Here is a 17,763-nt window from a genome sequence, read left to right on the forward strand (position 1 = left end):
GAGAAATCTGGCCAGTAAGTCAGCTGGTAAATAGTTGGTGATATTTATTGAGAAATGGAATGGAAGATGGAAGCCCTGAAAGAGCAACTTGTAGGAACTCACAGCCTGACCAGAGGGTACCCAACTGGAGGTGGAACACAGAGAGGGCTTTAGGATCCAATGGCCAGGTAGACCAGGGCTGAGGAAGGACATGAAGATGCTACGGAGAGCAAAGATGTAGCTCAGAGCCTGGATGAATGGATGGTGCTGGCATTCAGGCCTCAAGGCTTGGACCATCAGGTGGCACATACATAGGCTCAATATGAGCCCAGCTGCGGGCCTGCTCATCCGCCCAGGCGAGCAGCTCGGGAGCACGGTGCAGGAAGATCAGAAGCAGTGTGTGCACATCACCTTCTGCTGAATGGGCAGCACTGGGTTCAGCCTGGAAGTAGCGGTGGAAGAGACTGGCCAGGCTGTAGCTTTTGCGGCCTTGAGCCCTGGTGCCATGGCTGTGAGCATGGTCCAGGCCTCGCAGTGCAGGCAGTGTGTCCAGGCAGACAGTGTCCTGGGGCAGATGGGCACCCAGACGTTGTAGCTCTGTGCACAGCAGTGGGAAGTCATAATCGAAGCCATTGTGGGCCACAAGGCAGATAGGGCCCTCCTGGCGGCTCAGGAAGCCTTGCAGTGTCCTCACCACTGCACCATTGAAACCAGCCTTCCTGCAGTGCATCAGGCGTTCGCTGCTCAAACCAGTAATCTCGCTGGCCTTGGCAGTAAAGGGGCGCTCCGGGCACATGCACAGTGTGAGCTTGTCCAGAACACGGGGCAGCACCAAGGACCCAGAATCATCCCGTTCTGGGTTCTCCAGGGAAGAGCGATGAACAGCAAAAAGGGATATTTCTGCAATCTCAGGATCCATGTTTGGGAGCCCAGTGGCTTCCAGGTCCAAGAATACAAAGGTCTCAGCCCGCAGTGGCTCAGACATGCTGTTGTTCTCACAGGAACAGTGAGGCCTAAAGCTGCCAGAACAAGTGGCATAAGCCAGAGGGCTAAAGACATGGGAGCAAAGCCCTGCTGCCTAGAGCCACCTCAGGCCAAAACTCTACCACAAAGCACTCACTTCCTGCTGCTCCACCCCACCTCATGAGGTCTTTGGTGCTAGAGTAGTTTCTGATGCATATTCACATCTAGGGACACTTTGAAGGGGACTCCATGGGGTCAGGGTCAAGTGACCAGGATGTTACTGCTGTCCATCCTTCCTCCTCCCTTTCCTGTGTCTCTCTACAACTTAGCCTTAGTTCTATCACCTGAACAAACAGGCACAAAACAAAGTACCTAGACTTTAACCCAGGGTACTCTTTCTTTTGCTGCCAGGCCCAGATCTAGCCATTGACCCCATCAAGGACTGGTGCCTTGACCCAGTCCCTTGGTGGAAATACCTTGGCTGGAAGCCCCAGGCATTATGCCCTGCTTTCTACCTTTGGGTGTCAGGCACCAGAGGAATCTGGCACAGGGACCCTGGTCTCCCCAACCCTTTCTCTTCCAACCAAGTGCTACCTCAAGCTGGCTTCTACCTGCCTTGTGGCTTCACCCACCTATACCCCCGCACTGGCTTACCTGGGGCGGGCTTCAGCTGGCTTCCTGGGATGCTGGGCACCTGTCTCTGCACAGGCTGCTCCAGGCAGCCTTTAATCAGAGGACACAGCCCGCCCCCAGCCGCCAGTTGGGCAACCAGGAGGCTGGAGGCTGCAGGACCTGTGCAGCCGGCTTGCTTGCCACCCCCTCGCGAGCTTGCAGCCACCAGGACACACGCCTCATATTTACAGGCTGAGAAGTAGGCTCTGACTGCACACAGGCTTCCAATGAGTGATGGGCACTGTCATGGGCTAGACAAATGTGTCCTCATAGGCAGGAGGAAGTCAGAGTGTGATGGAAGACTGTGGCTTATGCTAAGCCCTACCCCCAAGTCTCCTCAGAGAGACAAACTAGGTTGTGGTTGCCAGACCTAGACAAACCAGGTGTACTGTTTAGCCCTTTGCCAGGGCACATTTCACAAAGACAACAGGTCTGCTTCTCTAGGCCTTGGCTTCCTCCATCAGTGGGGACTTGGATGCCCTTCATGAGGTTGCTACAACCTCAGGAGTGACAGAAGCACCTATCTGTGCTTTGTTTAACCTTTGAATGGGAAGACATGCTGAGGAAAAAGCCTTGGTCTTGCTTCAGTGAACAGGGAGTGTCCTTAAGAACATTTCCAGTGTGAACACTGCCTGGCTGCAGCTCACCACCTTCTGGTCCCATCTTCCAGCTGCAAGTGGGCATGGAGATCTCTACTCTAGGGATTTGACATCCAAGGGTTTGACACTCCTGGGTCTAACACCCAATGTGTTCCGAGCATTTATTTAGTAGAGTTGTGGAGAAGGCAGGGAGGAAAAAGGCAGGCAAAGGGAGGCCATGAAGCAGTGAGGCCTGACCCACACAGCTCTATGGTATAGCTGATCCAATTCTTTCAATTCCAGAAATGGAAAGAGGTGACTGGGGAACTAGGACTCTACGACAGTGGGTCTCAACCTTTCCAGTGCTGCAACGCTTTAAGTTTTTCATGTTGTAGTGACATCCAACCATAAAATTATTTTTGTTGCTACTTCATAAGTGCAATCTTGCTGTTATTAATTGTAATGTAAATATCTGATATGCAGGATATGTAACTCCCTCAGGGGTAGTGACCCACGGGTTAAGAACCACTGCTTTAAGGTCTTTTCTGCTTTATCTGAGAGGCATCATCAAGATGTGAGAGTGGCCAGAAGGCTAGGTTATCCATGGCCTCTCCTGAAGATCTCATTCCAGAGACCCAACACTGCAGACCTTCTAAGGATGTGGTTGATGCTGTATCTGCCACTGAAGACACTACTGGGCCTTCCCATAGAGCAGTTGCTTCAGCTGAACAGTAGAAAACAAGGACCTGCTTGCCCATCAATCTTTCCCAGCTTTTTCTAAGAAGGGGCTAGCACCCAGCTGTCCAAAAGTACTCATGGAGCCTAGAGGAGCAAAGGTGAAGTTACAGGAGCAGGGTGGGGCAGGCAGCCACAGCCGTGATAATGGGCCTCACCAAGTTGTGCCTGTTCTGGTGCTTGAAGGGAAGGAGGTGGCTATGACAGGCACACTACTCAAAAAGATACTGTGTCACTGTGGGAATCCCAGAGAACAGTTTCCTGGATAACCAGTCAGGTCATGGTGAGAATTCCCCAGTGGATACCAGTACCCTAGAAACAAAGGAAGAAATAGGCTGGCTCCCAAGGACATGCCAGAACCCTGAAACAAGAAAGATGATGAAGGGCACATGAGCAGGAAGAGGGGTCATGTCAGAGGCAGGGGAGACCTCTGGGACAGGATAGGTCAAACTAGCTAGGCAGTATCTGGAAGAAATAGAAGCAGCAGAGAGAGGAAAGGCCAAGGCTCGCTGTGGTCTTAGAAGGCTTGCCACAAGGCTAACCTAGAATAGTAAGGATGAAGATAGGAAGGGAGGTTGAGCATTCCAGGCCAAAGAACAGTATGATATGTAGAAACAAACAGTAGTCTGAAGGCAATGTCTCAGAGCATGAGTTTCTTTTATTTCTAGCTTCCCTGTCCCACCCATCTTTGCCTTCCTTCTCTACCTCCTTCTTCCTCCTTCCCTTCAAACTGCAAACATCAGGCAAGTGAAAATTCATACAGGTTATGAATAGGACTGGAACTGCCTCTCCTGACAGCTCCAGGGGGGCTTTATACCCCCACGTTATCTTGTGCCTCTGTGAAATTTGTCAGTGAGGATCTTGTACTTCTGTGTTACTTCATCAATCCTGGCAGCTGTAAAGAGAAAGAAATAGAGCTGAACCTCAAGGGATTTGGAGGCTGCAGGTGGGGGGTCCAACTTTTCCATGACCAGAAACACTGATCAAGGAGCTGCTAATGAGGTCTCTTGACTGGTGGTAATAGTCCAGCAGCTTGAAGTCCCTGGCTGGGTCACACTGATCATAACGCATGTCAACGTTCAGGCCAGGCTGGGTTCCTGCCACCTCAAAGCCCAGGAGTTGTTTCCATGGTGAGTTGTCTTTATCTGATACCAGTATTTTTATTTTATGCGTATAAATATTTTGACTGCATATATCCATGTACACTATGTGCATGCTTGGTGCCTGAGGGGACTAGCAAAGGATGCTGAGAATCAAACCCAGATGTTCCGTAAGAACAGCTCTTAAACTGCTCAAATAAATCCTTAAAACAGAAATACATGTTAAAAACAAATAAAAGAAGAACTTAAACTTGGTAGAAATTTAATTACTGAGTATTAAGTAATTGTCTGGCCAGGACCCTGGGGGTGGATGCTTTTACAGAATATTTCCTCCAAAGCAGTGGTTTCAAACTTGGGTTATGACCTTCTTCGAGGGGTAAACCCTAGCCCTAACCCTTTCTAGCCTCATATATTCTTTCATGTATGCATATGTGTGTGTGTGTGCGCACACACACCCTTAGCACATGTATGAAAGTTGAAGAACTTGCATTTTTTTTCTTTCAAAATAACTACTTTTTAAATTTTTATTTATTTTATGTATATGAGTGGTCTATCTGCATGTATGCTACAGCCAGAAGAGGGCATCAAACCCCATTACAGATGGCTGTGTGAGACACCATGTGGTTGCTGGGAATTAAACTCAGGATCTCTGGAAAAGCAGACAGTGCTCTTAACCACTGAACCATCTCTCCAGCCCAATGGTTTCATCTTTAAAACATGCTGTACAATGTTGAGCCACTTCTCCATCCCCAAAGAACAACTTTCAAGAACTGATTCTCTCCTTCAACCTTGTAGAATCTGGGGATCAAACATGGGTTGTAAGGCTTGGCAGCAGATGCCTTTACCCAGTGATCTATCTCACCCCACTACACTTTTCTAATTCCACATTACTACACCAGTTTGGCCTAGAACTTGACTTCCTGCCTCAGCCTCCAGAATAATAGGATCACAGGCATGCCATGTTTGGTATTCCCAACACAAATACAGATCCATTACTTTTCCTACAAGTTTGTCTATCTTTTCTGTCTTCCCATGAGGAGGAAAAGAAAGCTTATAACCCATGCTGCCTGCCCCCTCTCTTCCACAGTCCCATTGTTAGCTATATTTTGCCTTTTGCATGTCAAAGTTAGCAACATTGACATTAGGTACAGTGATAGTCCCAATTTGTCATCATTTTCCCATCACAAGGATGGCTCTGGAGCTTGAGATTCATGAGGTATGCCCATCCTGAACTGCACCCTAAAAATCTTCCCCCTTTGCTGTTAATGTTCCTAGTGGTGTCTTAGTTAAAGAGTTACCCTGTGGCAAACTATATCCCTCTGAAGATGACAGTTTGCAGGCTTCTGCTCTTCCTTTCTTTTGTGGCATTTGCCTTTATAAATCCCTGAGTGTTGCTAGAATCTAGACCCTGGACCTCACCCTATCCTGAGCTATCAGCCCAATGGCTCACACTTTCTCACCTGGAGGAAGGCCTGCTTTGCCCTCACATGTGGACTTCAGCAGTTTTCAGTCCCCAGGGCTGTTTCTGAGGCCACATACTAGCTTTCTATCTTGAAGTTTTGGTCTCGTACCCTGGTTCTGCTATAGCAGGGTGTGTTTTAGATAAATTATTTTGGATTCCACCTCTCTGGACTTGAAATAAGGAGCCCCCTGCTTCATTTCTGTTTCTGTGGATCCAGCTTCTATGTCCTATAGCTTGTGCTTACTCTCCCATCTCACTCCATTCCTAGAGGCTCACTACCTCACATCACTGTCTGCTGGTCTTTCATCTCAGCTGGGCTTTCACAGTTACCCAAGAACATTTGTCTGACATGTTGCTTGGAAGCTTTCCAAAAACAATTTCCTGTGTTTCCAGGTCTTCTTTCTTCACCATACTTGTTCTCTGCACCCTTCATACCCAGAAGACATACAACCTTTACATGAGCCTCTTACTTGATATTCTGGGACATATCACCAACAGGGCTCAGCTACAGCATCTGGATCAGTAAGACAGAAAATTATATAGAAACAGATTTCCCCCAGATAAGAGGAAGGCTGTTTCTCATAGAGGCTAAAGCCCATAATGGGTCAGGTAAACAATGGGTATTGAAAGGCTCAAGTAGCTTTGGAGTTGATTTGGATACTAGTCTTTTTCTCACAGGCATATCTAGTGTCCAAGAATTTGTCTCAAAGCAAATCAGAAATCCACACTGACAAGAGCTGAGTCAGGAGCCCAGCCCTGCTGTACTCACCACCTTCACAAAACTGAGGCCATTGAGAACCAAAGGACAGGATGGGGTGCCCAACTCATACTACCAAGCTTACTACCAGTGCTAATATGCCCTAGTCACCAGTGAGCGGGCACACTTTTAAGGCTATTAATGATCATTACTGTAGAAATGATAGAGTATGAATTTATTATTATAATTATATGGACTGCAACGAGAGCCACAGTGACAGTGGTGATTAGGGTAAATACTATAATAAATTTTAAGATGAAGGATCCTCTTGCAGCTCAATAACCAAAAAGGGATTCCAAAGTGTCTAGTATACATGTGGCAGGTGTATGCCAGAGCAGAACACAGAAGGAAAGCCATCAGCCAGAAAGAATACCAATCAAGGCCTGTTTGTACAGGCCTATGGTCCCAGGTATGTAGTCTCAGCTACTAGAGAAGATGAGGGAGGAGTGTAACAAGTTCAAGGCCAGCCTGAGCAAGTTAGTGAGACCCTGTCTCAAATTAAAAATTAAAAAAGAGAGACAGAAAGAAAGAAGAAAATAAAGAAAGGAAGGAAAGAAGGAAGGCAGACAGACAGACAGACAGGGAGAGGGGGAGAAATTTGGGAATATGTTCAATGCAAATACATAGGAGGGGGACTCTTCAAAGGAGGCAGCATAAAGGCTGTGATCTAAAATCACTACTTGGGGATAAAAATCTGTGAAAACAATTATAGTCTAGTACTTTACCTGCTGTTCACTGAAACAGTCAAGAAAATAATACACTAATTCAAAAACCTGGAAGGAAAGACTGGGGAATAAAGGCTAGTGGATTTGGATACTAGTCTTTTTCTCACGGGCATATCTAGTGTCCAAGAATTTGGAGAAGATGAGGGAGGAGTGTAACAAGTTCAAGGCCAGCCTGAGCAAGTTAGTGAGACCCTGTCTCAAATTAAAAATTAAAAAAGAGAGACAGAAAGAAAGAAGAAAAGAAAGAAAGAAAGGAAGGAAAGAAGGAAGGCAGACAGACAGACAGACAGACAGAGCCAACAAGAAGTAGAAGAGAAAGAAGAGCTGCCAACTGCTTAGCAGCTGATGAACAATGGGAATCTGTAAAGTCCAGAGACATCTGAAATGGGCAAACTTACAGCTGTTAAACTTGTAGGAGTTCACAGAAAGACACACAACCGAACTGAAGGAAAAGAAGGAAGTGAGATCTATTACATATAAGAGCCTTCAATAAGAACATAAATTTGTTTCACACCAGAAGCTATGAATGTCAAATGACAGTGGGATAATATATTCAAAGTATGGAAGAATTGCAGTCCAAGAGCAAAGAGCAAAATGAAGGAGAATAACAAATGTCCATAAAAAGATTTTTGTTCAGTGGGTTGTGGTTAAAATAAAAATACAACTAGGTAAAGTGTGGACTGCTAAATCACAAGTGAGAAACGTATATAATACCTCCAACCCCCTAGGCTCAGGAAACATCAAGAAGGAAGAGGTGGAAAGACTGTAAAAGCCAGAGGTTAGAGAGAACTCAAGCAAAACAGTGTCTTCTAGACATGACTCACAGTAGCCGTGATTGCTTACACAAGATCAAGCTTACCAACATTCTAGTATGAAGCTGGCAAAGCTCACAAGCCCACACCCCAGGACCTCTTGACAGCTGATGGGTGCTGGGGTAAGGAGAGGCAGTTTTCTTTAAGAATGTGCCCCCTTCCTATGAGGGTTTGTGCCCAGTTTCTTATTGTTGTTTTACATCTTGTTATGCCAGGTTTGGTGATGTCCCTGGGAAGCCTGCTCTTTTCTGAAGGGAAATGGAGGAGAGGTGGCTGTGGGAGAGATGGAGGTGGGGAGAAATGGAAGGAGTGGAAGAGGGAAGCCTATAATCAGAATGTATTGTATGAAAGAAGAATAAAAAGGAAAAGAATGTGCCCCCTAATAAGTCAACCATGTTCCCTCCAAAAGCATATTTAAGGACAGCACAAATTAGCCTTGGTGAGATTTAAACAAAAAAAAAAAAAAAAAGAGGACATTAAGTTAGGAGAAGGGTTAGGGATGAATCTGGAAGACATTAGGAGGAAGAGTGAGGACTGAATATGATAAAATACATGTATCATATTCTCAAAAAATTAATAAAAAATATTACATTGAATTTTCTAATGAAGGAAAAAGTAAAGAAGGTATTTTAAGATCTACAAAAACTGAAGAAATTTATCTCCAGTGGACCTTCCCTTACAAAGTATAAACAAACAGTAGATAGCAATTATTAGCCTACATCAATAAAGAACTTGAAAGCCAGGTCTGCTGATTCACATCTGTAATTCTAGCATTTGGGAGGCAGAAGCAGGCTGATCGCTCAACATTTACAGCCAACCGCATCAGCATAGTGAGTTTCAGGCCATCCAAGGCTACAGAATGAGACCTTGTCTTTAACAAAACAAACACAAACAAAAGATAAATATGACAACTAGCATAAATAGATTTTTGTTTGTAATTTTGAGTGCAATTGCATGAAGCAGTTATTATAAATTCATGTTGATCTGTGAATACTAAAAATTGCCACAAGTCTATATTCCTAGCTCTTGGATTATTAATGATTTAAGGTCTAGGTGTACCCCACTCTGAGAGGGTACTATACATTTAATTTTTTTCCTAAGAAGGACTGAGGCTTTCACTTTTTGGCCTTTGTTATTCTTGAGCTTCATATGGCCTGCGAGTTCTTTAAATAACGTTGGTTGTAAGAAAAAAAACATAAAATCAACTGTTTGACTCGAAAATAAAATAAAATAAAATAAAATCATACTTTGTTCTTACTTTAAAAAATAAAATAAAATAAATTCATGTCGATGGGTATATAATACATAAAGTCGCAATCTAAGTTTTAAAAATACCAAAGTAAAAAGGCAAAGAAGGTCTATTAAAGAACAGCTTTTGTGTACTATTTAAATTAACTTAGCACCAAAGTGCTTCAGGTTGATAGCTATAATTCCAAAGGCAAATGGAGAGAAAATAAATTTTTAAGAAAAAGTTTATGACCCAGCAATTCTGCTTTACACCAGCGAGAATCAAAAACATATTCACACAAAAAATTACAACAGTGTTATCCATACTAACTATAATGAAAGAATAACCCATATGTCTCCCAATAAATAAATAAAACAAAAATATTTATTCATCACAGTCATATCAGCCATATAAAAGAATGTAGCACATGGGTGAACCTTGAAACCATGCGCTCCATGAAAAAATAAATAAGCAAAAGGTCATAGACTATTCAATTCCATTATAAGAAAAATGTCTAGAAGAGGCAAAGCTATAGAGAAAGTAGACCAGTGCTTGTCAAGAGCTGGAGTTTAGGGAAAATGGAAAAGAGCTTGCTAATGGTACAGACCTTATTTTTCTTTTTCATCTTTCTTTACTTTTCTTTTCTTTCTTTCTTTTTGAGACAGGGTCTCACTGGCTGTCCTGAAACTCACTCCCAGAGATCCACCTTCCTCTGTCTCCCAAGTGCCAGAATTAAAGGCAAGCACTACCACACCAGGCTTCTGGTATAGAACTTCTTTTGGGAATAATAAAATGTTCTAGGGGCTGGAGAGATAGCTCAGAGATTAAGAGTACTTGTTGCTCTTCCAGAGCACCTGGGTTTAATTCACCCACATGGCAGCTCACAGCTATCTGTCTGTAAATCAGTTCCAGAGAATCCAATGGCCTCAGTGGGAACTTGATCCATATTGTGCACAGAAATACATGCAGGCAAAACACTCATATACATAAAATAAAAATAAATGCATATTAAAAAATTCTGGACTTAGCTATGATGGCTGGCAAGTATATGAAAACCCTTCAAAAAAAAGAAAAAGAAACCAGATGGTTCACTGTTAGAAAGGGTAAATTTTACATTATGTGTACTATAGCTCAGTAAAACTGTTATTAAAATGGGGGGCTTGGGTGTATATGAAGCCCAGATTTAATAAGTTCCAATGAAGAGAAGGAGGAGGGAAAACAACTTTTATTCTATGGGTTTATTTTGCCATTTTTTCCTTTTCTCTAAGACATAAAGAGAGAGAGAGAGAAACAGACGAGAACAGAGACCTGATGACTAACAGACCAATGGGGAAAAGAGTGAATTTACATTAAGTGCTACTGGAACAGATGTGTATCCATAGAGAATAGAATGAACTGAACTCCCATCTGATACTATACAAAAATCAACTCTAAAGATTACTAACATAACCACAGAAGAAAGTGCTATAAAGCCTTGGGAGATAATGTATCAGAGTAGGAATGCTATCTACAATTAATATAAAAGATTATATCCATAAAGAAATTATGGCTACATTTGACTACATGTAAATTATACAACCAATGACCCCTATACACAAGTCATTAAAAGATAACACACATTTTGGGGGAGGATATGCATGCTACATTAAATATCCCAGGACTTGTGTGTACTATATATGAAACAAGCTAAAACTCAATGAGGAAACAAGCCTTTACAAGCAAGATTTCAACAGGTACTTCATAGAAAAAAAGCTTAAATGATCAATAAATGTATGAGAATGTGCAACTCTGTAAGTACAGAGATACAGAAAAAACATGCAGCAAAATGCTGTTACACATGCCCTAAATATCATCAGCCAAGCCAAGTCATGGCTAGAGCTGATGACATGCAGCTGTGATACACCACAGCGGTGCCAGGCAGTGTGTCAGGATGGAATAATTCTCCTCCCAGGAAGACATCCTGGAGAAACCGAAAGAGTGGGATGAAGAATATTTACAGCATTGACAGCATAGTCACTATGCTGTCACATACTAGAGTCACCTGTGGAAAAGGTGGAACCTAAACTGAGAAACATACCCACTAGATTGATTAATAATTGATATGGGAGGGCCCAGATCACTGTGGGTGGTACCACTCCTGGGCTGGTAATCCTGGATGCTCTAAGAAAGCTTGGTGACTAAATCAGTAAGCATCACACCTCCATAGCCTGTTCCTGCATCCATCTTCATGCCTTGAGTTACTGTTCTGACCTCTCTTAGAGATGAACTGTGGTATGGAACTGGAAGATAAAATAAACCCTTTCTTCCCCAAGTTGCTTATGGTCATGGTGTTTTATCATAGGAATAGAAATTCTAATACATTAAGTAAGATGTAGCACTATACAACAGGATCAACAAAGCAGGGTCAACTGCCTATTTCATAGATGAAATTTCACTGAAACATAACCATGCCCATTAATGGAGGTATTGCAGGCCTTTCATCCCAGTACTCAGAAGGCTGAAGCAAGAAAATAACAATGAATCAAGGCAAGCCTGGGCTATAGAGAGAGACCTAACCTAAAAAGCAAACAGTACAAAAAGAAAACTTAGTGAGGGGGAGGTAGGATGAAAATTAAATTGATACAATTTTGTTCCTATCTAATAGCAATAATATAAAAAGAAAGGAAATGATAATAGGGAAAGGAGTAGCAAGAAACTGATGAAAATTCACACTCAGGACTGAGTATGGTTCATTTCTTTTAGTTTTACATCTATACATTTCTGAGTTATACAACTTTCCTGCCAAGAATGCTGGAAGCATTTCCAAGGGAAAGAAAATAAACATTAAAAGAAAAAGCTAAGTTGTCAGTCTCCTAAGGGCTGGCCCAGCACAGAAAGGACAGGCCCTGCCACAGAGTAGACCTGGGTTAAAGAGGCAAGTACTGCTTCCTCTCAGCCCAGGCACTTACCTAGGCTTATCCCAGAGTTGTTGCTGCTCCAACAGTTCGGCTCTCCTTCCTGCTTCCTTGCTGCTTTCATAGCTTCAGCAGAGGTGTCTGTAATGTCCATGACTGCTCTCAACAACTGTCGAGGCAAAGAGGGCACACAGGCCTTGGTAAGGCTAGTGTGACATAGAGATGCATCTGTAGTTTCCACCCAAGCTTACAGTGAAGCCCCCAAAGATAGCCAGCCAACAGAAAGAGGCAGAACTCTCATCTGGAGAGTTGCCCTTTAAATCTAAGTCTCCTTTTTTCGTCACTCACTGGGACTCTACACTACTGTGTTACTCTTGCAGCCCTCAGATCTTAGTGACACACTAGCACTGCACATTGTGCCACCTGAGGAAAGCAAATGGCAGATGGGAAAAGATATCCTACTAGAAAGTGCCTTTGTGATAAGAGCTTCCCTCTACTGGGAGAGTCTCATGAGAGACTGGGAAGGCTTGGGTGTTCTTGTTATAACCTAAAATCAACATCATGGCACTGTGAGCCAAAGCCAGAGTTACACACATTATAGCTACAGCGATGAGAATTAGTTCAGCTGCTAAGCCTGGCCTCTGAGAACCTGAAATGCAGAAGAGCCAAGTGATCCACATTCACTCAATGGCTTAGCCACAAACCCAACTATCTACCATCTTGTTTGTCTAGCTGGCCTAGTGCTCAGTCAGACAAAATATCAGAGGTAGCTTGGCATGCTTGGGTATATAACAGTGAACTAACACTGCACAGATGCTAGGACCAGGACATCATACTGAGTCAAGTACAATCCAATGTATGCAATATATAAGCTTCCTTAGGGCTAAGAGAAGAAAGAATGGGGGTTGGAGCTCCTGGAGAAAATGTCCATACCAGTTTTCATCACATCCTCAAGGTACCAGAAATGTTTGTCCTTATCTGACAAAGGTCCCATACCCAGAGTTCTACCATGTGACTGGTTGAGGAACCCAGGCTAAGCCTTCTCAAGCTCTTTCCCAGCCTGTACACTTGACATCAAGGGTTGCTAAGGTCCTGAGCCCAGACCTGGTGGGCATGAGCTCTTGAGGTGCTGGGAGGCACAGAATTGGGGGGCGGGTATCTTACTTGGCCACAGGAAGCCAGAGTCTGATAGACAGCTTGGATGATGGGGCCACTTGGATGCAGGCTGGGTACTGGGCGCTGGCAGCACTTATCTAGCTCGTCATCATAGACTTCCAGGAAGGCCAAGATGAGCTGGTAGAAGTCAGAGATGACCAGACGGAGTTTCTGGTCTATGGTGCTGGTGTCAGTCCCTGCTTTATGCTGTGCAGAGCACTGCAAAATGAAGGGTAACAGTTACTTGAGGCTGCCCTGCCCAGTCAGCCTAGGCTGTCACCAGCCCACATAACATAGCACAAGCTGACATAGCATGGCACAAATTGACAGGAAGAAAGTCTCCATAAAGAAAGATATGGACGTAAGAAGGGTGTAAATGAAGCCTCGGCCATAAGCCTAATGTTTACACAGACCTCAATCTCCATAACTAAATATCTAGCCTGGCCAACAGATGCCAGTAGGGCTGAATTGGAGAAGATATGTGAAGGCATGCAGTTCAGGCCTCGTGCATGGCTGCCTTCTGAAGTATATTCTTTCCTTTCATGCTCAGACCCTTAGCACCTACCTCAACACTCCTGTTGCATCTCACTGAAGCCTCACAGCACACCAAGCTGAAGGGGACACCACTTCCCCTAGAACTCAGCAGAGCCTGTTCCCCAAGTCCCACAACCCCCAGAGCTGGTACCCTTCACCTGGTCTCGGAGTGTCTGAAGCTTAGTAGCACTCTCCTGAAGCTGCTTGGCCAGAGCTGCCACCATCTCTCCCTCTGACTGGGCAGAGGGGCCAGCCCTGCAGGGGAAAAGATAGGAAACTGTCAGCTCTCTGTTACTGCTGCCACTGTAAAGTCCATTTTACTGGACAAAAGCAAGATGGGGTGATACTAGAACTAGAGCCCTCCCAGACACCTACTTTGGCAGGTTATCACATTGTTTGTTGAGAGAGGACTGCATGTCCAGGGGCCATGGGTCACTCTCAGGTTTCAAAATTTCCCACAGGTTGGGGCTGGAGAAGAGCTCCCCAAGCAATGCCTCATTCTTCTCGGTGGTGTCTTCAAGGTGTTCCTTCAGGCTGCAAAATCAGGACAGGCCCTGAGTATACTATTACCATCAGAAGCACTGACCCAGCAGTGCCAAGGATGGGGAATTCTACTGCCTAGAATTCCCTCCCAGTCTCTACTTGCTTTGGCCCTCTGATACAGCTAGCCTAACTGTCAAGATGGTGACTACAGGGAGCTGTCTCAATTTATCAGTCCTGTAATTCCTGGATCAGCACATGGCTACTGTCACCAGAGGGGGACACATTCCCTCACCACCCTACCATCCCCATTAGCTAAGACTAAGACTAGCTGTCAGGGCACCTGCCTGTGCCACTGACACCTTTACCTAGGACTGCTGGAGCATCCAGTGGCCAGGCTCCGCATCAGCTCCAGTAACTTGTCCATGAACTGTAGTTGCTTCTGGGGACACTCACGGCCCTGGCAGGAAAAGCCACACACATTTGCCACTAGACCCAGCAAGGCCTAGCCAGCTATAACAAGTGCCTGATCCTATGCTGCCTTTGCTGTGGCCAGTGGCAAGGGGTTAGCCAGACAGTTCCTCTTCCCTGTCCCTAACCCCCGCTGCTAGCCTCTTGAACTGACTCAGACTTCTGCCACATTTCAGGCTGCCATGATGCAGGAAGACCACTGCAAATGCAAAATGTAAACTGTTGTCAAAACATATTACAGTGTGATTTTGTCACATAGCCAGAGGGGAAGGTTTATTCAGTGGGTGGGTAGCATGCAGCAGAATAGAGGTCTCGGGGATCTGATGGTGGCTTAATCCTCAGGGACACCTCCATGTAAAGATCTGGTATCCTCAGTCAATCCCTCCTGGCCAAGAATGACAGAGGCCAACAGGCACAGCATGGGGCCTGGGGATTGCCTGTTCTCCAGAAAGGGCCTAGACCACCACGAAGGCCACAGGCTTCTGTGGAGCAACTCATGCAGGGCTGAAAGGTCTCCTGCCTGCCCATTTGCCCAGGTGATGCAGCGAGTTGCCCAGTGAAGAGTCCAAGGCTTGCCTTCTTCTAGAAAGTCGATGATCCCCAGGAGCAGGTCACTGTCTTAGAGGCCATAACTGCACCACAAATTCCTGTGCAAATAAGGCACCAAGCAAGGCCTATCCCTTACCACCCAGGCCTGGCACACAATGTTCTGAGGAAGAAAAATCAGAGTCACTCAATCACCACTACCAGCACCTTACAAAAATCCCCTTTTAAGAAAAACAAGCACTGAAAGCTGATGTTAAATGCAGATGCCAAACGGAAAGTATCAAGTTGGCCCTAGTGAGGAGTAGGCTTGGGGCAGTACAGTTCCAAGACTCAGTTCCAAAGAGACCCAAATGCTACCTCCATGACTGAGTTATCAAGACCCACTACAAAGCCCCCAAAACTCATGTCCTTAACTTTCTGGGACCATTTTGCTCTTTCTTGACTCAATTTCTTCATTTGCCTAAGAAACACATCTGCAGGGCAGTCTGGGGTAGAGGGGTCAATACACTGTTTAAACTGGAACCAGCCCAGACCAAAACACAAGAATGGCTCCACAAAACTACTTATGACCCTTCTGGATGACCAGGATCCAGAACATACAAGACCCATAGTGCTACAAAACTGGCTCTAGTACTAGCCTCCAGCAGGCTAGTGTGTGGCTACCTTACCCTATCTGTCTCCTCTCTACTCTCCAGTAAAGAGCAGGACTAATAATCATACTCTGGAAAGGTCTAGAGGTATGGTGAGGAATAAATTTTTGTGAACTCATTCTCCAGATCTTTCTAGAGTGTGATTGTTGAGTCTTGCCTATACCTTACTACATCAGCAAATCCAGTGGGTCTGGCTGAATGTAACCACTACCACTGCTATTCAAGATATCAGTTTGCTTGCCTGGCTACTGCTGTAACCTACCAACTGGTCCCTCACAGTCCACTTCACATATTAGCCACAGCCATCACTGTCAGACTAAATAGAAACCCATGTCCCTCAGCTCCAAGCTCCCCAATTTACCACCCTGCACATGCCTACAAAGGTCATCACATCTACCCCCTGTTCTATTCTCTTTCCTTGTTTTCATTCTGCTGACAGTTTTCTGAACACATAAAGCACACAATACTCCTGGTTTCTTGCACTTGCCATTCTCCTAGATGTTCTTCATTTCATTTGGCTACAGTGGTTTTTGTTTATTACATTTTAATTCACTGTGTTAAATTATGTTAAATTAAATGTTAAGAATTGCAAATGTATAGTGCAATGGTTGTTAGAATAGTCAAAGAGCCAGGAGAACATTATCATAGTCAATTTTTAAAAATTTATTTATGTTATGTGTCTGAGTGTTTTCCTGTCTGTACCACATATCTATGTACCACATGAGTGAAGTGGCCAAGGTGGCCAAGAGAAGCCACTATATCCCTTGGAACTGAACTTACAAGTGGCTGTGAGCCAGCATATAGGTGCTAAGAATTTGACCCACTCCTCCGGAAGAGTGGCAAGCTCTCTTAACCACTGAATCATCCTTCCAGTCTCATAGCCACATGTTAGCAACATCTCTAGTTACCCCCAAACAAACTCTAAACCCACTGACAGCCATTTTACATTGACTTCTTCCTGAGCCCTTGACAAACAGTATGCTCCTATCTTTCTTTATGGACTCACCTCTCCTGAACAGGCTACACACAAGGAATCTTGCAATATGTGACCATTTATTATGACCTTATACTACATTTTATTATCTGCTTTTCACTTAGCATAACATTGCCAAATATCATCTATGTTGTCACATGTAGCAGCAATGTCTTCTTTCTTGAAAATTATCAGATGATGAGCATCTATGAACATTCACAGTGAATTCCAGTATGTGTTAACTGTCTTCTGAAGTAGCTGCATAATTTTGTGTCCATGTTAGAATGTATGAGGGTTGCTATGTCTCCCCATCCTTGTCAGCCTGAGCTTTTTTTTTTCATTTTAACTCTAGACATCATAGTATGAGTGAAAAATGCCATTGTAATTCTAATTTTTACTGGTCTTGTGATCAGTGATAAAAAGTGTCTTTCCAGGAACCTCTTGCTAGTTTTTCCTTTTTTGCTCAAGCCTCAGGGTGACCACTAGGTGGCACATGCACACTAGATGGGAAGGTGAGCTGAACAGTGGAAGTTCAGGCCAGAGGGGAGGGGTGGACCAGACTGCATAAACTAAAGCAAGCCTAGAGCCTGCTGGAACATATGGATCTTTACTCTCCGTGAAACTTAACAAGATCCAAGTAACACCCAATGTGAACAGGACAAAGCCACAATCATCTAACACATGAAAAATCACAAAGACTTCAACTTGCACAAGAAAAAAAGCTCATCAGATGCCAATATGGGGATTATAGAAAGGCAAATGAACTGACAGTTTTAAGTAGTCAATAGAAAAATGCTTGAATAAGCAATTGTGAACAAGAAACAGAAAGGATAAAGTATCAGCAAAGAACTAGGTAACAACTTTCAACCAGAAAACAACAGGAGAAGCATAGCCTATTAAATATACACTTGAGAGATAAAATTATCCTTATCTGTGTTGGTTTACTAAGGTAACAAATATTCCCACAGTGGGGGAGGCTGTCATCGGACCAGTGGCAGGAAGGAGATAGGAATTCTTTGTTCTTGCTGCTCACATTCCCCGTGAATCAG

General features: G+C 44.3%; 2 protein-coding genes across 2 annotated transcripts in view; both read right to left on the reverse strand.

Moving 5' to 3' along the window:
- Positions 1–253: 253 nt before the first annotated feature.
- On the reverse strand, positions 254–964 carry TREX2 (three prime repair exonuclease 2; the record flags this gene model as incomplete). The annotated part of the gene is made up of 1 exon (XM_080910561.1): positions 254–964. One exon carries the CDS (start codon positions 962–964, stop codon positions 254–256), a length of 711 nt encoding a protein of 236 aa, XP_080766687.1.
- Positions 965–3,637: 2,673 nt separating this feature from the next.
- Positions 3,638–17,763, reverse strand: part of HAUS7 (HAUS augmin like complex subunit 7) — a 19,229-nt gene continuing 5,103 nt past the window's right edge. The window contains exons 5-10 of the mRNA XM_080910559.1: positions 14,443–14,534; positions 13,970–14,128; positions 13,753–13,849; positions 13,070–13,279; positions 11,960–12,074; positions 3,638–3,822 (exon numbers count right to left, since the gene is read on the reverse strand). Coding sequence (XP_080766685.1) covers positions 3,752–3,822; positions 11,960–12,074; positions 13,070–13,279; positions 13,753–13,849; positions 13,970–14,128; positions 14,443–14,534 — 744 coding nt within the window. The 3' untranslated portion in view covers positions 3,638–3,751. The remainder of the gene's footprint in view (positions 3,823–11,959; positions 12,075–13,069; positions 13,280–13,752; positions 13,850–13,969; positions 14,129–14,442; positions 14,535–17,763) is intronic.

Source organism: Micromys minutus (genome assembly GCF_963924665.1).
Source record: "Micromys minutus genome assembly, chromosome: X".
Classification (NCBI taxonomy): Eukaryota; Metazoa; Chordata; class Mammalia; order Rodentia; family Muridae; genus Micromys; species Micromys minutus.